Source organism: Ipomoea nil, unplaced genomic scaffold (genome assembly GCF_001879475.1).
Source record: "Ipomoea nil cultivar Tokyo-kokei standard unplaced genomic scaffold, Asagao_1.1 scaffold3338, whole genome shotgun sequence".
Taxonomy (NCBI): domain Eukaryota; kingdom Viridiplantae; phylum Streptophyta; class Magnoliopsida; order Solanales; family Convolvulaceae; genus Ipomoea; species Ipomoea nil.
In genome coordinates this window covers 1-23,201 of record NW_017619766.1, presented here as the reverse complement: position 1 = coordinate 23,201, position 23,201 = coordinate 1, and the positions used below count along the sequence as shown (strand labels likewise).

General features: G+C 34.7%; 3 protein-coding genes across 3 annotated transcripts; 1 reads left to right on the top strand and 2 right to left on the bottom strand.

Annotated features, from left to right (window-relative positions):
- Nucleotides 1-1,800: 1,800 nt before the first annotated feature.
- On the bottom strand, nt 1,801-3,690 carry LOC109170753 (histone-lysine N-methyltransferase ATX4-like). The gene has a single exon (XM_019319906.1). It carries the CDS (start codon nt 3,688-3,690, stop codon nt 1,801-1,803), a length of 1,890 nt encoding a protein of 629 aa, XP_019175451.1.
- Nucleotides 3,691-8,180: 4,490 nt separating this feature from the next.
- On the top strand, nt 8,181-12,542 carry LOC109170752. The gene is made up of 4 exons (XM_019319905.1): nt 8,181-8,318; nt 9,894-11,709; nt 11,835-11,953; nt 12,051-12,542. The coding sequence occupies exons 1-4, from the start codon at nt 8,181-8,183 to the stop codon at nt 12,540-12,542; spliced, it is 2,565 nt and encodes an 854-aa protein (XP_019175450.1).
- An 8,071-nt stretch (nt 12,543-20,613) lies between these two features.
- LOC109170751 (protein MICRORCHIDIA 6-like) lies at nt 20,614-23,195 on the bottom strand. The gene is made up of 6 exons (XM_019319904.1): nt 23,169-23,195; nt 22,675-22,877; nt 22,452-22,552; nt 21,657-21,736; nt 21,437-21,479; nt 20,614-21,005 (listed from the first exon to the last, which is right to left on the bottom strand). The coding sequence occupies exons 1-6, from the start codon at nt 23,183-23,185 to the stop codon at nt 20,901-20,903; spliced, it is 549 nt and encodes a 182-aa protein (XP_019175449.1). The 5' UTR covers nt 23,186-23,195; the 3' UTR covers nt 20,614-20,900.
- Between the last annotated feature and the right edge of the window lie 6 nt (nt 23,196-23,201).

Here is a 23,201-nt window from a genome sequence, read left to right as displayed (position 1 = left end):
ATAAATTAATAATTATGATATTATTAATATTATTAAAGTAAGAGTTTTATACTCCAATATATAATGTCTACATATATTAATATTACTATTGAAAATATAAGAAAAGATATTGTGTATGCATGTGCGTGGTAATTATAATGGGAAAAGATAATAGAAGTTATAACGGTTGCAATATTTTTGTCCCAAAAATTGTATAATACAACTCTTATAACATAATGTATAAAAAATTAACGATATAAATCAGGGATATAACTTGGATTGAGAGTTAATATATTTTAATAAAATAAGATATATGGTCATATAATAATATTTATTTGTTTACGAGGGTATTTAAGTAAATTAAATAATATAACTTAAAATATAATTCTAAATAAATATGTTAATCTCACATTTTCAAAATTTCGTGTTACTTCTCGGAAGATAATCTTACAATTTGTGAGCTAAATGCCCCCCATGTGTTTGGTAGCATTGTTGAAACATAAATACATAATATTAAATTCTTTGGTTAAGAGTTATATGATTTGAATCAAATAAAAATTTACGTTGAGAAGAAAATTAGGAACCAATCAAAGTATTCGATATGAAAAGATATAATGGTTTTAAAGTAATGAGAGAAAGAAAAAAAGGTTTTGATACTTTTGTAAATAACTCAAACTTTAAATGTACTCAAACTCAATAATATTATAGAGTGCATATTGTGATATACAAAAGTTTTGTGAAATGGTTTCATCACCTTTAATAAGAGTTTATGGTTTAGGATTTTTGTTGTTGTTGTTGGGTTTAGGATTTATTTTGGTTTAGAAGTTTACTTTTAATTTTAGTATCTATAATTTGTTAAGTACTTTTTAGTATGATTTCACCACTTACTGTTACCATTCCAAATTGAAAGTCATAATGAAACACGTCCAACAGTTTGTATAGAAATATAACACGTACTTTAGCAGCAGAGGATTCGAATGAGCAGTGCATACCACCCTCAGATGGCCTTCGTTATTCTTGAATACATCTTCTGCTTTTCATTCTCTTATCCTGCCGCTTTTTTGCTTTAACAGTTAGTAATACGCAATTTAGACATAGTGATTTTTCTCGATTTAGTTATATTTATCTTTTTGTGCTTAGTTGAGTCCTCAATCGACTATATGAATTAATAATTAAATTGAGAAAAATTACTATAGTCGATGACTAATTTGGATAAAGCGACTATAGTTCAAGACTAAATTGGGTATTAATAGATAGAAATTATTATGCTACAGTTACGATGACTCAATTAAATAAAATTATCAAAGTCGAGAATCCAAACACAAAAATACATTTAGAACTAAAACAAAAAAAAAAAAAAAATCATTATAGCCGAGGACTAAATTAGGTATTAGAAAGTATTCATTGTCCCATTTTGTTTGCCCTACTTACAATTCATTGGTCAAATCAATTCTTTCATTTTTGTTTTTTTTTTTTTTTTGTATTTTTGCTTATTTTAAATTTAATTTTTTGTGTTTAATAGTACTTTTTAATGTAGTTTCTAAATATATAAAGTTTGTATACTAATATTAAATTTAATATTATGAAAAATTGAATTAAAAATAACTTCAATCAAGCGAACTAGACACATAAAATAAGCAGAAGAGAGTAATATTTTTCTAAAGTATGTCAAAGGATAACCTTAATCTCAGTCGAGAATTGAAACAAATCCTATTCCATTTTACAACAACACATGCTAGTGCTAGTGCTATCCCTCCATAATTCTGTTAGGTGGGGTATCCGGGATGATTGGTTACACCTTTTGTCACTAAAACAAACAAATTACATGAATTTCCTGCAATTGGGAGCTCCACAGAAGCAGGGAGTGGTGGGTTTATAATCCTTGTTATGATCAAACATGTAGTCCATCGTAAGTTCTTCACCTGCACCAACATCCCTCTTGGCTATCAAAACCACCCCGTAATCCCCTTCCCCCAGATTCACTATCCTGGAATAGCAATTCGGCATGCAACAATGGTTGAACAGCCGAGTCAAGTTCCCCTTCATGGTCGCATCAATCACTTTTTCTTCATTGATCCCGAACAGGTAACACTCCCTCCCTTCCGCATTGTACCGAGCTTCTCTCACGTCCGACACGCTCCGCCGCACAACCTCCCCCACGTACTCCCCCACCACCTCCCCTTCCCGGATTCTCCGCCTTGCGAACACCCCCCACCCGTGAATCCCGGACTTGCCGAAACAGATTCGCTCTTTCATCGTTCTCTGCAGATGCTTCATCCTCTCCGGCATCGACGAGAATCCCCGCCCATTTTCCGGCTCCTTTCCGTAATTCAGCCTGGCGTTGATTATCGCCTCCGGTTTATCTCTTTTCCGAGCTGTTCTATCGTAGACCCGACATCTCGCCGCGGAAAATTGATCATCAGGCTCTGTTTCAGTTCCAGGCTCAAGCTGAGGTTCATTTAATGATGAATCAGTCTTAGAAGTTTCAGGTTCTGAACTTTGATCATCTGGCTTTGTTTCAATTTTAGGCTGGGGTTCAGGTTCATTTGATGATGAATAGGGCACGGAATTTTTCAGGGCCTGATTTCTGTTCTTGTGAAGAGTTCGCATCTCTAATTTACTATCTGGATTGGGAGGTTTGTGGATATTGCAATACAATATCAGTCTATTAGTATTCTTATTGGCTATTAACATCATTTCCATGTAAAACCCTGCTCGAAAAGCACAGGTGATATGGTAAGTGTTGCTGCATTTACAGCACTGCATACACGCCCCGTGAGTCTGGTTGCAGATTTGGCAGGTCTGGTGGAAAGTCTTGGGCGGGATTCTCATCAGCCCGACGGCCGGCTCCATCTTGTCGCTGGGGAAACACATTTCGGGACGAAACCAGGCGCAGATAACGTGAACCCAGAACGGCTCAACGTCGCAGGGCTTCAATGCGCCGCCCTTGACGGGGCAGAGACAGCATTCCGGGTTGAGACTCGGGTTCTTGCAGGCATTGCAAAGCCAGTAGGTGAAATCATTGATGTGACTTACTCCATAGCATTTTTGGTGAACTGCCATTTCGCACTTGTTGCAGATTACGATCTTGTCGTATTCCCAGTCTTCGTTCCATCTGCAGACTGCGCAGCGCTCTGGTGTCCATTTTTGGGTTATGGGGGTGTGTTTTTGGGTTAAGAATGCTGAGAGTCGGGTTGGGTTTAATCCCGGATTAAAGTTAAACCCATGTCCTCGAGTAGTGACTGCGGAATTCTCTGAAACCCATTCTCCCAAGGGTTGCCTTGTGGCCTTCACCTTTATGCTCACCTTCCATTTTTTAGCTCTCGACCCGGCGTGCTTTTCCCAATCGCCGACGCTCCTCTTGGCGTTGTTTTTCTTGATCGAACACGGCCTGCACCCACATTGCACCATATGGAGGCCGGGAAAATAAACCCCTTCTGTGTCATTGCACACAACTTCTACCATCTCTGGAATAACATCTTCCGGCGAAGGATAGGGTTTTGGCCCTGATTCGGAATCGAGAATCCCGCTGCATTCCATTGGAGGATTTCGCGCCAAAAAGCCGCCATTATGGGGATTAACAACGCACCTTTCGAGTTCTCCGGGAAGAACATCGTTGCTTCTTCGCTGTTTCTTGGGATCAGAGAAGCAGAACCCTCGATCGGCGCCGCTCATTGAATCCGGGAGGCACCGCTTCAATCCAAGAACCATCTTTAATTTATTCTGGTGATTTCTTGCTCTGCTTCTCCTGGATTTCTCTTCACTGATCGAAACTCTTGCTCTTGCGGTGCGATTCAACGGAGATTGGAAGCGGAAAAACCCTTGATTCAGATATAGAGGGAGAGATTTGTGAATTGAGGAAGATGGAGAGACCAAAAAAACAGGGCAAGAGAAGTTCGTATATAGATTTCTAGTCCGACTAGTAATGGGACTGGACTAGTTTTGCCCGTTTGGTTGGAGGGATATGGATAATTATATTTGGGGATAGGAATTAGATTATATTTAAAAAATTAAATAATTAACAAAAAAATTCTTTACTATATTTGTCCCACAAATTTAAGACCATTAACTAATTGCATGAAAATTGGCAATTTGAAGAATTAAAAAAATTATAATTTTCCATCAAAGGATGAAATTGTTACCGTTATGTGAAAACTGTAATAGTAATATATTTAATACGTATCTAGCGTTCTATTCTTGAATATTCTTCGTGCTTAATAGAATTTTTCATATTATGATGAAAATAGGAAATGCTAATTTCAAATTATATTTTAGGCAATGGTTTAACAATTGCTTGAAACCCAAGAAAGTTAATTGCTTTTTTTTTGAAAGGAGAAAGTTTTTTTTTTTTTTTTTTTTTTTTGAATGCTACTAGCTCTATTACATTGTAGTATCTGTTCATATACTTTCTCAACCTATTGAAACACAAAGAGCTAATAACACCTCCACTGAGGCTCGAACTCACAACCTTCCAAGTGGAAATCCAACCCGGATACCATTGGACCACATATTGGGAATCAGGGTGCGCATGATAGATCTTGTCTAGATTATGTACCTACAATTAATATATTATGTACATCTACTATCTACTATACTAATAAAAGCTCAAAAAAGTTAGGTCTATAATAGGTAGAAAAAATAACGGTCAAATTTTTTAATCAAATGAATGACTCAGATTGATCAGATTTTAATTTTTTCTTAAGATTTTCTAATTTATCCTTAATGAATATGATTATCCGTTAACTTTTTCGTTAATTTTTTCGTTAATTTATGTTAGTTAATGTTAACTTACTCATTGATTTCAATAAGAAAGGTCTTAGGTTCGAACCTCATCCCAATCAAAGTTGGCATAATTAGTACTCTATTTTACTCTTATTAAATTATAAATAATAATAACTTAGTAGCTACACCAAAAAATAATACATATGCATTTCTTTAATTTAGAATTATGTGTCTACAATGTCTTTATTCAAAAAAATTTATTCATTATCAATAAATTAAATAAGAGAAATAATTTCATTAGTTATATTGTATTTATTTTTCTCCAATATAAAAATTCGGGAAAAGGGTCAAATAGGCCCCTGAACATTTCACGAAAAGTCAATTAGGCCCTTGAACTTTCAAAAAGTACAATTAGATACATAAACTTACAATTTTAGCTCAATTTACCCCATTAGCAGGTTAACCATCAAGTTACTTCAGGTAAACGCCTATATGGCAGCTTACTTGGCAAAAATGTTAATACTCCGTAATAATAATAATAACAACAATATTAATATATTTATTTTCATTTTTTTTACTTATGCTTACGTGGCGAATTAAATATTAACATTTTTGCCAAGTAAGCTGTCACATAGGCGTTTATCTGAAGTAATCTGATAGTTAACCTGCTAATGGGGTAAATTGAGCTAAAATCGTAAGTTTATGTATCTAATTGCACTTTTTAAAAGTTCAAGGGCCTAATTGACTTTTCTTGAAATGTTTAAGGACCTATTTGACCATTTTCCCTAAAAATTCTTTACATTCAAATTCATCAATTGATTATATTCGTTACATTGTCTCTACAATTTCTTTATTAAAAAAATTATTCATTATCAATAAATTAATTAAGAAAAATAATTTTAATAATAATTATTATTATTATTATTTTAAAAAATTAAAAAAAAAAAATAAAAAAATTAAAAAATATATAATTAAGCCAATCATATTAAATACTTGCGAGATTTATTGACAAAAAGAGTATTTAAATCACACAACAAATTAAAGTCGAAAATTATCTCACAATGTCATTGTTTGGCAATCAGCGGTTAGCTCTTCAATATTAGTATATATTTAATATTTTATGTTCTAAATTTTATTTGCTCTCCCTTATGTCCCGTATTTGGTTTCAACCATACCTATACAATTATTTTATTGACAATTATAATCAATCTTGACTATATTATCTTGCATTTGTAAACTTAGAATTGCCTATTTAAATACGCAAATTTAACATTCAATTATCTATGCATGAACAATTCCAATATAATCTTGCCTTGATATACTTTAAAGTACTTATTTAAAAAAAAAAAAAAAAAACATTAGGCATTATCTCAATCGTGCAATGCGCGTAAAAAAACTAGTTAAGTTAATAAATTACGTATCTATTACATTTAATACAGAGTTAATTCCACCAGAGGTCCCTTGTCTTTGGTGACAATTCTAAATTTAGTCCCAAACTATCATTTTTGCCATTTTAGATCCCAGACTATCGTTTTTTGGACACTTTTGGCAATTCAAAATGGTCGTTGTTGAACCAAAATGTTAGTTGTATAGATTATGGATATTCTGATAACTTTATCATTTTTTTATTCTTAAAATTATCAATTTGAATGCAATTAGTTAATGATCTTAAACTTTGGGATAAAGTATGACAAGGTGAATACTGGAGTTTCGATAGATCAGTGATTCTGAGTTTTAGTGATCTTTAGGGGAACATTATATTATATTACCTGAGAACGTAACGTGTGTTCGTAGTCTGATATTTTAGTTGTTTACTTGAATGTGTAGGTTGTGACTTGTGAGTCCAAAATGGCCAAAAGTCTGACATGTACAAGAAACTATACATAAAATAGAGGTTCCCTGGCCTGATTTGTATGACGAAGCAGATCGAAGATGTACGTATTATATTAATTTCATTACTAAGTGGCCGGAAATTATTTGTGAAAACTGTCTGTATTAGAACTCTGATCTTCATCAGCATTATGTAGTACAGGTGAACCAAAAGATTACATGAGTTTCATTTCTACCCTTCACGTTGCAAGTTTGCATACATCATCTAACACTTCATTTTTGAATATAGTACTTTACGTACATTTATTCCAATGTGCACTCTAATTTAGATTTTTATTAATTTAATTTACTTAGAGTTATTTTGATAAAATTTAGATTTTTATTAATTTAATTTACTTAGAGTTATTTTGATAAAATTGTCGATGTTAAACAATTTTAATTTACTTGAAAAGTATATTCACTCTCTAGACTTTTTTTCACCACCTAATCAGAACCAATATATATCAATGAAATTAATTAACTTCTCTATCAGTATAGGGGCATTCTTGTCACTTTCTTTCAATATTATTAACCAAGGTTAGAATAGACTTGAATTTACTTTTCATTAAACTTTTAGAACTTATTATCAAGAATTCAACACTAGAATTTTAAGATTTCTCTCTCTCTCCCTCCCTCTCTCCCTCCCCCTCTCCCTCTCTCCCCCTCTCCCTCCCTCCCTCTCTGTGCGCTAATATGAGTGAGTAGTTAGTATATATAAGGGTTAGGTTAAGATTGTATTATCTCTCTTTCTTTGGTTGTGTATTTTACCACACTCCTATAACTCTATAAGTTTGTTTTCATCTAGAAGATTCATAGTTTGAATCCTATTTATTTTATTCTTGTGTTATTTTCTTATTAATATGTGGTTGTTCTATTTTGCTTTTAGTTGCTTAGCTCCATGCATGTTGATTTTCTGATACTATGCCTAATCTCTTATTGTCACATATTATGTGTCATAATTGTACTCCTAATTTCTAGAGAACGCTATTACATCTATACACTCTATGCTACATCACCATATATATTATCAAAAAAGTCAATTATCTCTCCTATATATGTTAGAGGTGGCCAAAGTTTGGGCCTGGGCTGATCCCTAGACTGGCACGGACTGAGACCGGCCCTGAATTATTTGGGCCAATCCTGTGCCGGGCTTACCCCAGGCCTAGGCCCGTGCCTATATATTGTGGGCCAAAATTTTATTTTTATATTTTTTTTATATAAAATAATTATACTTAAAATATATATATATATTTGACCCACTAACATCATAGTTAAAAATCAAAGTTATATCTAATTGAAGGCACTTCAACTAGGAGTGAGCAAACGGTCGGTCGGTTACATAACCGACCGAAAAACCGAAAAACGGATCAAAATTTTTAACCTTCTTAACCGACCGAAGTATATGGTCTAGCCGATCGAAAAATCGATCGTCCGTTACCGAATAAACGAAAGATTAACAATGCTCCAAAAATGGCGAAGACGAATATACATATACAAATACATGAACGATCGATACAAAGACAAATACAAATACATCTTCAAATACATATACAAATACAAAAATCGACCGAAAGATTACTTGTCTCCATGATTTGTCGGTCCATTCATAGATGGAGATGAAGATACAGATACAAATAGAAATACATGGGGATGTGAAGGCGGTGAAAGATCGGAGTATAGCCAAGGGCGCGAAGACAGAGAGCGTGAGGGGCAGAGGGCAGTCCGGGCGGAGGGCGAGAGGCGCAGCGGTGAGACTTGAGAGACCGGAGATGTGACACCCCAAAAATCCACACTCCAATCCATGAATTAATTGAGTAATTAATTCTAATTCTTTTGAGGAATTGATTCCTAAAATCCTGATTTTTAATACTTAAGGACTAGTATTTGACTAGTCAATCTTTAAGTTGTGTTGTACCTTGTGCTTAGAGAGGAGTTCCCTTGTTCCTTACACTTTCTAAGGGTTAGTAAGGGTAGCCTTGTCTTTTCACCAAGAGTTAGTATTGTATCCTAACCTAGAAGACTTCTTCATTTCATTCCTTACAATTCCTAGAAAATATCTCTACCTTCTCTCTAGAATAGAAATGTAGCTTATTCTCCAAGCCAAGTTGAGACCTATGTCAAGATTCCAAGTTTTGCTTCCAAGATTCAACCTTTCACCTATTTGGGTATCTAGGAGGGTAAGATCTAAGCTTGTCTAGTCTTTTTGGTTCCATCTTAGTTGTCTTTTTCTTAAAGGTAAGACCTTTATGATCTTTTGGTTTGATCTTGAAGTGGGTTTGAGAAGTGAGCCTAGTGGAGAGCTTGTTGTGGTGTAAAGAGAAGTCTTTTGGTCTTCAAGAGGTAACCCATGCTCTACAAAACCTATTTTGCTTACCTATATGTGATTTCTTGGATTCTACTTGTTCTTTGCTATGAAATATGATGGTTTTATGCATTTATCTTGTGATATTGCATATCTAGAGCTTGTGTTTAGGGTTCCTTTGTGCCATTCAAGGTTATCTAGGCGTCTGGGCGGGCTAGGGCTCCCGCCTAGTTCCCTCGCCTCGCCTAAAATTGGCGAGGCGAGCCTGGGCGTCGCCTAGGCGACGCCTAGTCGTCAAGGTGACGCCCTGGGACGCCTATGCCTGGTTCGGCCCGGTTTCTGCCCGGGTCAACCCGGGTTTATGTTAAAAAAAAAAAAATTAATTGCTGAATTAAAACCCTACTAGACTTAGTCTTTATCGCAAGACTCGTCTGAACTTCAAGTCCTCTTCAACGCAACGACTCTTTCACTCTTCAGTCTTCACCACAAGTCCACAACTCCGACCTGCTGCGACTCCGACCGGCTGCGACCTCCGGCCGACTGCAACCTCCGACCGGCGACCCTCCGACCAGCGACTCCGACCGGTAAGTTTGCTGCTTTGTTATTTTTTTTTTCTTCTTCTTAGTGCAGTCGTGTGTGACTGTGAGTGTGTAAAACTAGTCTGTTATTTCTGTATATATTAGTATATTACATTATAATTTATATATATAAATATATAATATATTAAGCTTGGCAGTGTGGCAGTGTGCCACACTGACCATTGAATTTATTTATTTTGTTTTTCTACACACTTGGCAGTGTGTATGTTGTGTATATAATTATATATTCAGTATTCACATTTCACAGTGTGGTTATTTCATATTTTCATACTTAATACTTGGCACTTGGCACACTGTGGTTATTTCATATATTCACATTTCACAGTGTGGCACACTGACCATTTTTTTTTTTCTACATACTTGGCAGTTGGCAGTGTGCTATTGATGTGTTTCATATAGGTTGTTTATTTTTTATTTGTCAGGTTATGGAGGACGAAAATACTTATGATCCATCAAAGGATCCTAAAAGAAAAGCCAAGTCTAAAGACCCCGGTTGGAAGTATGGATTTTGGCCAGATTTAAGTAAAAAAGAGTTGATCGGATGTACGTTGTGTGGAAGACAAATTAGCCAAGGCATTAAAAGATTGAAACAACACTTGGCTAAGGGGTATGGAGATGTTGTTGCATGCCCGAATACAACAACAGAGATTATGAAAGAAATGCGGGAGTATATCTTAAAAAATTCAAGGAACAAACAACTAAATTTGGATGACGATGATGGGGATAATGGTTCACAAGAAGTGTCAATGGAACCAACACAACCAAGACAACCATCATCTCACGACTCAATTACTCATCCAAGTTCGGGGACTAGTTCTAAAAAGAGGCAGTCGGCTTTGAGGTTTGCACAACCGGCGCAAAAAACAATTGCGGCAATGGTTAGGAAAACCCCTGAAGAAGTTGTGGAAGAAAGGCGTAGCAAGGGTTATCAAAGAACCCTTGAAGATTGTACAAGAACTAAAGAAGAGAAAGAGAGAACAGCAATGCATGTTGCAAACTGTTTCTACGAGTGTGGCATTCCTTTTAATGTCGCAAATGCCTTTAGTTCTGAGGTCATGTTAGAGTCCGTTGCACAATTAGGACCCGGGTGGAAACCTCCTAGCTATCAAGAACTGCGGGTCTCACTCTTAGAGAAAGCAAAAAAGGAAATAGATGTGTTGAAAGACAAACACAAGCTGGCTTGGAGGCGGTATGGGTGTACTTTGATGTCCGATGGATGGACTGACAGAAGAAATCGACATTTGATAAACTTTCTTGTAAACAGTCCGGAGGGGACGTTTTTCTTGGAATCTATTGATGCATCGAGCGAATCCCATGATGCCAACATGTTGGCTAGGTTACTAGAGAGCAAGATTCAAGAGATAGGCACAGAAAATGTTGTCCAAATTGTGACAGATAATGGTGCTAATTACAAAGCAGCGGGCAAGTTGTTGGAAGATAAGATACCTACACTGTTTTGGACTCCATGCGCGGCACATTGCTTGGACCTAATGTTGGAAGACATTGGCGAGTTAGTTGAGTTCAAACAGAAGATTGAAAGTGCTAGACGCATCACTACCTTCATATATAGGCATGGAAGGATCTTAAATGCTATGAGGGAGTTTACTGGTGGTAAGGATCTTGTGAGACCCGGAGTAACTCGATTTGCCACAGCTTTCCTTACATTGCAGAGCTTATACAGGCATCAGAAAGCTTTAAAAAACTTGTTTGTTAGTGATAATTGGACTACTTCTAAACTAGCAAACACACAAGCTGGAAAGAAGATCTATGACTCGGTATTTTCTACTCGTTTCTGGTCTGGGGTGGAAGATTGCATTAAGGCTTCTCAACCGATTCTTGTTGTATTGAGAATCGTAGATGGTGATGAGATCCCTGCTATGCCCGAGGTTGCTATGGCTATGACTACTGCAAGGAGGAAATTGAATGAAGCGTTTGCAAGTCAATCAAGGTTGCTGGCAAGATTGATGGATATTGTGGATAGACGTTGGCAAGATCAAATGGGAGTTGACTTGTATGGAGCAGCATTGTTTTTAAATCCGTCCCATTATTTTGATTTGAAAGTAAGTGATAGTGAATATGCTTCTAAGCAGCGGGCCATGTTTAATGAAGTGCTTGAGAAGATGGTTCCAGATCAACAAACACAACTCAAAATAGCCAATCAAGTTGATGAGTATGATTATTTGCGAGGAAGTTTTGGGAAGCAATTAGCTATCAACCAACACAAAAACAAAACTCCTCGTAAGTATTATTTAAAGTTTTAAACTACAACAAATTTAAACTTTAAAGTTTAAACAATGTCTAGTTTTATACTTTTGAATTTTGATAAACTAACTTACTAAGTATGATATATATTCATATTTTAGTTGATTGGTGGATGGCTTTTGGAGGCAATCATTTTGAGCTCCAAAAATTAGCACTGCGCATTATTTCCCTCTGCTGTTCATCTGCCGGTTGTGAACGTAACTGGAGCACCTTTGAGTTCGTAAGTACTTACTACTTAGTACTAAATAATAGACTAATACTGTTATTTGTTCCTAAGTTACTAAAGTAGTAATTATTTTTTATTTTTTATGATTTAGATTCACACAAAAAGAAGAAACCGATTAGAACATAAACGGTTGAATGACTTGGTTTATGTGAAGTATAACCGGAAGATTGTTAGTCGGTTTCAAAAGCGGCGTGAGGAAGGAACAAACTTCAACCCATTAGTTCTTGAAGAATTTCAATGGGAAAATGAATGGGTGGATGGTACTAATCATAATGATAATGTTCATGTCGGTGAGGACCTCACTTGGAGTCTTGTTGATGAGGTGCTTGGTGCTTCAGCAAATTTGGAGGGAAGAAATCTTCCTACAAGAGCACATGCAGGTGAAGGCACGAGTGCACCAATACATTATTCCCGGCGTCGCAATACTTCATCAATGGGAGGTTTGAGGGATGAAGTAGATGATGAAGATCCTTTCCCAAATGATGATGAAGATATTGATGATGATGAAGAAGATGAGGGAATTGAGAGTGATGAGGATAATGATGGTGGTGCAGGGCTCGGGATTGATTTAATGGATGCTTAAGACTTGGGAGTTTGAGAAATGAGAATTGAGACATTGGATATTTAGACATTTAGTATCATAGTATTGTGTGAATGTGTGATGTTGGTTCTTGACTTTGAATTGAATGTTTAAATTAATGCATATTTAGACAATTTAGTATATATATTATATATTATATATAATATATTACTCATCGCCTAGTTGTCGCCTAGGCGGCCGCCTAGTCGACTAGGCGGTCGGCGGCTTGTCGCCTAGAAAACCTTGGTGCCATTGCTTGGCATTTTCCTTGGTTCAAGTCATTTTGTTGTGTTTGGTGAGATTTGGCATGTTTTGGACTTGAATTTGTGTTTGGAGAAGAAAATCCCCGAGGGGATTTATTGTGGAACAGGAATGTTCCCGCGGGCGGAACGGCGGGCGGGGCACCACCCGCCGGCCTACCCGCGGGTACAGGCCTCGTGGGATGGTCTTCCCGTGGGTCCACCCGCGGGTACACGGTGGTGTTTGGTTCGGGATTTGTTCCCCGTGATTCGTTGTCTCGGTATTTGATCTTTTGACTTTCCGTTGTTCTTTTGTGGAACTATTTGAGTGTCTTCTTGATGTTTCGTAGGTCTAGAACTATATGGTAGGTATCCATGTAGGACTTTGATGTCTTGAATCGTGCTAAGTGTTCAACATTGTGTTTCGTTGGACCAAGAAGTGTCTTGTGTGTTCCTCGGAACTATCTTGAGTTTCCCCGTTGATAAGCATGCTAGTTTGTTATCTTAATGCTAGCGTGTGTGTTGTTTGTACCTTCCGTTTGGTTGATGATAACTTGTGTTATCCATCGTTGTTGTCGTTGGGCTGTGACCCGTTCCTTGATTGAGTATGTTCCATACCTTCGTTGCAATCCGTTGATTGATTCCTGTTGAGGTGTGGCGTGCGTGGCTTTACCTGGATTGCACGATTAGTGGTATGGGACACTAGTCACCAAGGTATTGCAGCGGTCCTCGTGGTGCCCGTGACGTGATTATGGAGTTGTGGCCTGAGTGATGGGTCCACGTGATTGGGGGATAACATGTGTTATCCGGGCATGTGTTTCCGTGATTGGTGGTGGTTCGTTGGTGGTTATAGGTAGGGGACGACGGTCCCGGCGGAATAAGGTTGGACTTGGCTGTACAGGGGATCCTGGCGGTAATGGTTGGAAAGAAGATACAAGGTTGGGGGTAGCCATAAAGTTGGAACAGGGCATAAGGAAGGCATACCAACTCGCGATGGGTGATGTTGCGAGGGCTTGTAAAGCCGGCGTTGTGTGATCTTCTCTCGTGACGTGTGTAGTCACGGAGGCTTGCGTTGTTTTGGCATGTGTTGCCGTTGGGTGAGTCTTTATCCTTGTGTGTGGTTAACCTTTGTGGTTTGGGATGTGTTCCCGTGTGGTCTTGAGAGTGATGAGTCTTGTGTTGACTGGTGATCTTGGCTTTTGACTTATATATATGTATTCCGTTTCGAAAATGGTTTTTATATCTTATATCTACCTATTTATGATACTTAACGGTATTGGTGGGTTACCAGCATTATTCGCTGACCGGGCGTCGTCCCAATGTTTTTTTTCGATGTCTAGAGCCTGGTAGCTTAGCACCTTTGTGTTTTTGTGGCCTGTGCGCCAATGTTTTTAGACTGTTTTAGATTGATGTATTGGGATAGTATTATACACTTGCAGATTGTTGCCTTAGCGTTACCTAGTATGGTATACGTGGCATAACACCCCTTTTTGGATTTCTGTTATCCAGTTTCCGTTTATCTTCCGCTGTGCTAGTTTTGTTGTTAATCTGCTTGTGTTAGGGCTTCAATTGGGCCTTGTTTTTTTTTTTTTTTTTGGGGGGGGGGGGGGGGGGGGAGGTGTTACAGGAGACAATGGATCGGAGAATCGTTGTGCGTCGTCTGTGGGCTGTGGCTGCGGAATAGTTGAATGGAGAAGCAGATTCGCATAAGGGAATTAATGGCATGTTTGGTTCATGGAATAGGTCAGGAATGGAATAACATTCCTAGGAATGAGCTATTACCTTCGCAAGGGGAATAGCCATTCCTAGGGGGGGCCTTGGTATTAGCTATTCCCATGCCCTTGGGAATAGCTTTTATATCACAAATACCAAAAATACCATTTGCACATTATATAATATTTATATTCATTTAATAAATATAATGTATTATATAAATGTCTATATTTAATTAATTATAATTTTTATCCATCAAAATATATATATATATATATATATATATATATATATATATATATATATATATATATATATATATATATACACATACACATTTTGCAGCATTTGCAATTGGCATTTTAGAAAAAGAAAAGTATTTTTCTCAAAACACCCTTGACAGTTTATTATATATATATATATATATATATATAGTAAATAAAAAAATTAACTGTATAAGACTCCTAAATTATGGAGCCTTGGCTCCTATATTAAGTAGCATGCTCATCTGCATGCCTAGCAGATGGGCATTGCAAGCTTGCCTAGCGGATGAGCATTGCAATTGAAATTATGGAGCCTTGAGGCTCCTTTTATAGGAGCATCAAGACTCCATTCTTTACTTCTCCAACCGATGTGGGATAAGTGGGAAAATAAATATAAATATAAATAAATATATAAGTATATAAATATAAATATATATATATATATATATATATATATATATATATATATATATATATATATATATATATATATATATATATATATATATATATATATATATATATATATATATATATATATATATATATATAACATTCAGTATATCATAATCATATTTATTATTTTTATTATTTTTTTGTATAAGGGTATTTATGTCTTTAAAACCTATTCCATTTCTATTCCTTTAACCAACCAAACACTGGAATACTGTTACTAAAGTCTATTCCTTCAGCCAACCAAACAACAGAATACAATTCCTATTCTATTCCTTACATATTCCATTCCCTATGGAATAACATTCTTATTCCCTCCAAATTCATTCCGTGAACCAAACGTTCTGTAAGAGTTTTAGTTTTCATTCCCACCAAACCTTAATCGTAGCGTTCTGACTTTGAGGTTCTCCATTGTGTTTAGGGAATTAGGAGATTGGTATTTTCTATTAATTGTGCTAATAAATTATTAGATATTTGGCTGGAGATGGACTATTAGTCTGAAAGTCTGAAACTCAAACACTATATATATATATATATATATATATATATATATATATATATATATATATATATATATATATATATATATATATGTAACTCGGTTATCGGTCACCGACAGATAACCGACACACTAAAATCGTAAAATAATCGAAATACTGAAAAATTGAAATTTTTTTATAGCAATAACCGAAACCGATCGATAATCGATTTTTTCGGTCGGTTAGCGGTTAACCGATATTTTGCTCACCCCGAACTTCAACTTTTTGATTCAATAATGCTAATTAATATATATATATATATATATATATATATATATATATATATATATATATATATATATATATATATATATATATATATGTTTAAGTTTCAGTGCGGGTGAATGCTTCCCGTGCGGTTATGCGGGTGATTAATGTGCATGAGTCTTGTGCTTAAGGTGCGTGAGGTTTGTGTTTAATGTGTGTGAGTGTGTAGTGCTTAATGTGCGTGAGTTTTGTACTTAAGGTGCGTGAGTTTTGTGCCTAAGGTGCGTGAGTTTTGTGCCTAAGGTGCATGAGTTGTGTGCTTAATGTGCGTGAGTGTGTACTTAATGTGAGTTGTTGTTGAAACTTTAAAGTGCATGAGTTGTGTGCTTAATGTGCGTGAGTCTTGTGCTTAAGGTGCGTGAGTTTTGTACTTAATGTGCGTGAGTGCGTACTTAATGTGAGTTGTTGTTAAAACTTAAGGTGCGTGTATTTTTGTGCTTAAGGTGCATGAGTTTTTGTGCTTAAGGTGCGCAAGGGTTGTGCTTAAGATGCGTGAGTTTTGTGCTTAAGGTCCGTGAGTTTGTGTTGTGAATGTATTTTGTTTGTGTGGGGTTAATGTGCGTCTGTTATGTACTTAAAGTACGCCAGTATAATGCTTAATGTGAGCTCACCCGCACAACCGCACGGGAAGCACCACACACACCTGATCACTTTATATATATATATATATATATATATATATATATATATATATATATATATATATACACACACACACACACACACACACACACACACACACACACACACACACACACACACATATACGCGTTAAGATTCATACGTATCATCATCAATAATTTAGAGGAATCAAAATTCACATAGCTGTAATTAGGCTAGCGTCACTAGTTTGGTGACTATTATACAAAATAGTTATTACCTCATGATATAGAGCAATTTCACATAACATTTTACATATAAAATTTTACTGAGTAGGTGTATATAAACTATAATGACTTTTTTCTTTAAACCATGTGCACACAATATTTTAAAATCATTTTTTTTTTCTATTGTATCTAAATCATTTAGTGTTGAGCATATAGCCATTAATGTGCAACCCAACTATTAGCTTAGGCTTTTAGTTGAGATGGAGCACATGCTTCAATTTGGTATATGGCATATAGCCATTAATGTGCAATCCAACTATTAGCTTAGACTTTTAGTTGAGATGGAGCACATGCTTCAATTTTTAGTACATTTTCTAATTGGTTCAACAAAAGCACTCAAACTTTGATCAGTCTGATGTCCTTATTAAACACATAAATTTAACATGAGTGCAATAATTGACAATTAACAAGTAAATGTAAGGTTTCAAGTAAATGAACTATAGATATAGTATTGAAAGAAGCATATTATCTAACAAAAATTAAAAGCACTTTATTTAATAATTCAAACACATATGTGCCAAAGTCTGGGCATGGGTCTGGACCTAATCCGTGCTTGGGCCAGTTATGGGCTTGGGCTGTTCTTGGCCTCGATCCTGAGTTAGTTTCAAGCTGGGCCTCGAATTTTTTTAATAGGACCTAAACTGACCCATTACTAGCCAGTTCAGGTCCAAGCTAAACCCGACCTAGATCCGATGAAGTCCAGGTCTAACTTTTTCTGGACCGATTCAGGACTGGTTCAATTCGGTCGTGAACCGTAACCACCTCTAATATATGAGGTCTCCCTAACTAGTTTATCCTCCCACGCACCATGTACCAACTTTAAGTAAATACTGAATTATTTCCTACATTATTATATGTGTAAGGTGTACTAATTATATTTGACCTAATTAAAATGGTAGAATAATTTAGGAATATAATAGAAGTATTCAAAATGAAAAGAAGCATTACAATTTAGAAAAAGCAAAAACAGAACAAATGTTGGAGTTTAGTGATCCTCAACACAAAAACAAACTGAAGTGCACATGATAAATAACTACAATATTGCATGCCAGTCCAACAACTAACTACACACTTACATAAATAGGCTGAGAAAATTTATATGAACTGATATTATATTGTAAACGAGTTAGTAGTACTTAAAAAAAAAAAAAAGTAATAACATAGCATAATTGCATATATAATCAATACGTTAAACTTTATATATAATACTTTATAATATAAATGTAATACTTTATAACAAAATTGTACTCCGTAATAAACAATTTGCAAGAAATAAATTAATAACATAAAAGAATACATATATAATTAATACTTTAACCCTGATATATAATACTTTATATCATAAATGCAGTACTTTATAACAAAACTGTAATAGATAATTTGCAGGAAATAAAGTAATAACATAACAAAATTGCAGATATAATTAATACTTTAAACTTTATATATAATACTTTATAGCATAATGTAATTCACATTTTGCATATAATAAAGTAGTAACATAACAGAATTATAAATATAATCAATACTTTTTTTTTATTACAAAGGAAGGGGGATACCCATACATTATATAATCAATACTTTAAACCTTATATATAATACTTTATAGCATAAATGTTATATTTTATAGAAAAAAACTATAATCGATAATTTGCAGGAAATAAAGTGTATTACATAGCAAAGTTGCATATATGATTATTGCTTTAAGCTTTATATATAATACTGTATAACATAAACATAATACTTTATAACAAAACAATAATAGATAGCTTGCACGAAATAATTTGATTGAGCTTTTAGGAAAATGGGCCAAACAAAATGAGCCTAAAAATGGGCAAATAAATACTACAATTTTTTATACAATAGACCATAGTTCACACAATGTTATGTGGACCATAATCCAATACGGTTGCCAAATGAAAATGTAGTAGAGTTAAAATGATACTTTAGTATTGTTAAAATAAAAATAGCATGTGTTGAAAATAAAATTAAAAAACAAAGCTCATGCAATAACATATAATGTCAAATGAAATTGTAGTATAATTAAAATAATACTTTAATGTTACTATAATGAAACTAATGTACGTAAAAAATAAAATTAAAAAACAGAGCAATATTATCAAAGAAATTAAAATGTAATTAAAATAATACAAAGTCGTTTTGCTTTATAGATCATAGTCCACAGTATAATTTGCCTAAGTACTAATAATGAGCCCAAAGGAAGCCCATATCTAAATGGTGAGAATGGGCCAAACAGAACAAATAATATTATTAAGCTTATATATTATAAGGCCCAATTCTCTTAACATGATCCGTTCCGGCAAATATATCGTGTCCAGGGCACATAATGCATTGTGCGCCCTGACCAAAACGACGTTGTTTTGACTATGTTCTTTTCTAGAAATTCTGTTTCCTGTTTTTACCGTTAAATTAAAAAAAAAAAATTCTCTATTTCGAATGTACACAAACTCATAACAGAATACATATAATCTAACATAATACATAATACACATAAACTCAAAACAGAATACACATAATCTAACATAATACAAATATACATAAACTCATAACAGAATACACATAATCTAACGTAATACATAATACAGATAAACTCATAACATAATACAGATAAATTCATAACAGAATACACATAATTTAACATAATAGTATAATACACATAAACTCATAACAGAATACACATAATATAGCATAATACACATAAACTCATAACAGAATATACATAAACTCTTAACATAATACACATAAAATCTGAACAATACAAACGACGTCGTTTTGCTCAGGGCGCACAATGCATTGTGCGCTGTGCGCCCTGGTGCACGATATAACGACTGATTCGTACCATGAATTAAAGCAAATTATTGTCTGGATCATGGTCCACACAGCTGTGGGACCACGACTCAAAATGACATCGTTTTGGTGTTAAAAAAAAATCCGTAGGTCAATAACGGTATTTGCTGTAGCCGTTTATGTGTTAGCATTATAATTTTATTTTATTTTTATTACAAAAGAAAAGGAATACCCACACAACAACCTATGCTTACAATAAGGCTCAAACCTTAAATCTCCCACATACGAAAGCAATCGGATACCAATAGACCACAAGCCACTTGATATTGTACTTTATAATTTTTGTGTTAGAATAATAAACCTTTTGAAATAAAATAATATATTTTGTGTTATAATAATGTACTTTTTGAATTAAAATAATGAACGTTCTAAGTAAGATAATGTATTTTAAGTTAGAATAATATACTTTATGAGTTCGTTATTTTAGACCATGATCCACACAACTATGTGAACCACAATCCACATCATAATGTTCCATGAATTAAGACTCGTGTGAAAAGGTTTCAAAAAAAAATTTACCTAATAAAAAAATTTTAAATTTAAAACCTATTTACTTCGTACATTTGTCTCAATCAAGCACATAAATTTATAAAATAAATACTTTTTAAAATTAAATTTATAATATTCATTTTTATTTTATATGTTACAAGTTAAAACTAAATAATTAATTTACAAAATATTTTTCTATAAACCACTAATAATGCTCTCCGCTTAAAACAGTCAACAAAATTCACTATACACAATCCACATACAACAAAAACAAATTAAAAAAAAAACAAAAAAAAAAATAGAGGAAGGAAGAAATCTATCACTCTCAATATGTTTACAGAAGCAGCAGTGCAGCACCATTAACAATGAAATTGTAAGTACTCAAAAGAAAGAAAATGAAAAAATTTCCTTAGATTTTTCTTTTTCCCTTTTGGGTTGAAAATTTCCCTACAAGGAGGGAGGATTTGAGATACAGTTCTGGCTGGCTGGCCTGCAATGAACAACACACAAACAACAAAAGTCTAGTGGGTACATTAAACTCTACAAAAGTGTCCCTAAACTGCCATTAAAATACATAAATCATTTACAAGAGCTCACGAGAAGAGCAAGAAAGTTGCCCTATCTAAACAACACTAATACACTATTGTTAGCTTTCCCGTTTGATTTTTTCCTTTTCCAATAGTTTCAAATCGAGCAGCAATCGACCATATTCCTTCTGTGTTTCTTTTAGTTGCTTTCGAACGAGAAGCACCTGCATAATACAAATTACTTAGTTTGTTCACGCTTCACCAATCAATCAGTAACCCGATACCCAATCACACAAACACCCGCTTTTCATTGGATCAGCTCTATATGGTTTGATTTGTTCAGTCACACAAACACCCCGGCAAATTATTGTGTGGACCATAACAAAAAGTACATTTTTAATATACTAAAAGTACATTATTCGTGTACTGAATGTACATTATACAAAATAATGTACTTTCAGTACTCAAATAATGTACCTCCGTGAATATAATGTACATTTTTAATATACTAAAAGTACATTATTTGTGTACTGAATGTACATTATTTGATAGTATGGTCCACACAATAATGATTGTACAAACACCCGCTTTTCACCGGCTCAGCTCTATATGGTTTGATTTGTTCAGTATAGGAATACAAGCAAATTAGACTTACCTTAGCATTAAGCTCATCCACCCACTTCTCATGTTCCGAGCACCTGCAATATTGAAGTAGAAGCACATGAAATTCCATCGAGCGAACATCTCAAGTGAGACTTCTTGGAGTAATAAATTAAACATAACTAGCTGTTTAGCATTATGCGAGGACATAGTTGTTCCGCATTGTTGAATCATATGGACGAGTTTGATACAAAATATAATTAACTGCAACTTACTGAGCACGAAGTTTTTGGTTTTCTTCAAGCAGGTTGGCAGCCTCTTCACCTCCCAAGTAACTAGCAGCAGCACCGACAGGCTACATGAAAAAAAATTGAAGCAAAATAAATAAAAAGAAAATATAGAACAGACCCATATTAAAATGTGTCGTGGAAACAGGTTATAGAAATAAATAAATAGATAAAAGCCAATAGGTCTCATCCAAAGCTTATAACTCATGATATGTGTGCAGTGAGACCAATTCAAAATGGAGAAGTTCAAGTTTCTTCAAATTCTTTTGCCTTCTTGAAGTGATTTCTAATATAATCCCTTTGGGGGTTGCCAAGTGAAACAGGAAAGATCACTCATGCCCAATAGTTACAAAACTTGTCCGTACCAAAATTTCCCCTTCTGTGATACCATTCTTTGTTTCCAAGTTTGATTTATTCTTTTTTTTTTTTTTTTTTTTAAAAAGATTTATTCATTTTTTTGATAAATAATTTCTCACGTTTGATTTTAGAACGAGTATATAAACTATGGAAAGAAAAAACAAAAATTAAAATAGAGGTGTAGAATAGATAACAGCCAAAGTGCAACAAGATAGAAACAAATGATAACTGCAAGGTTATAGAAATTTACATTATGATAGAAAAGCACAATGAAGATTAGCTTATCAATCTAATTTTAAAATATGCAACATGGAAATTCAAGGATGGTCAACCATAGCAGGCTTAAATGATGCAGCAAAGCATTTGACGAAAGTGATTGCTGATTTCAAAACGGACATACAGGAGAGTTCACACAAGGATACATACCATTGTGTTAGTAATATTGACATTTCCTCTGTCCTTTTGTTTCAAATTTTCAGGTTCAGTTGGGTGATCACGCTCTTTCCTCTTATGAGGGAATACGGGCACTGACAAGGAAAAAATTGTTATGCGCAAAAAGGTCATGATAAAAGCAAGCACTGCAATTTACTCGCTATAACAAAGTACATGATGTGATTGGCTGTAGCACACAAACTCATGTGAATTCTACCTTGTTTATAGCTTTGATGGAAAGTTCTTGGTAGATTGTCCGGCCTTGACGCTTCTGTACTGGTTGCACTGGGAGAGTTTTTAGTCATTAAAACAGACTGATATGCACCATGCTTCTGACGAGATTCAGGTAAAACCTGGGGTGTTGTTGACGGTTGAGCCTTTTTCTTTGGTACATAACCAATAAGTCCACAGTGATAATCCCTAGCGCAATCAAGAGCACTATCAGCTTACAACCATTTCTTCAAGAAAACACCTCAACTAAAAACCCCGAATGGCTTATGCCTTAAAAGAAAACATATAATGGAAACTGTTATCTTAAAGCAGGAAGTGCTATCTTGACTAAGAGCATCCAAGAGCAACCCAATTTATTTGTAAAGAAACTATGTAAGATTGAGCAGACTTTAACGAGTCCAAAAAAGGGGATAAAAGAAATAAGAGAGTGAGGGATACGTAATTGAAATGGCATATTTTTCCTCTAGAAAGATATGTTACCAGTACTCCCATGTCATTTCCTTTAAGCGGGCT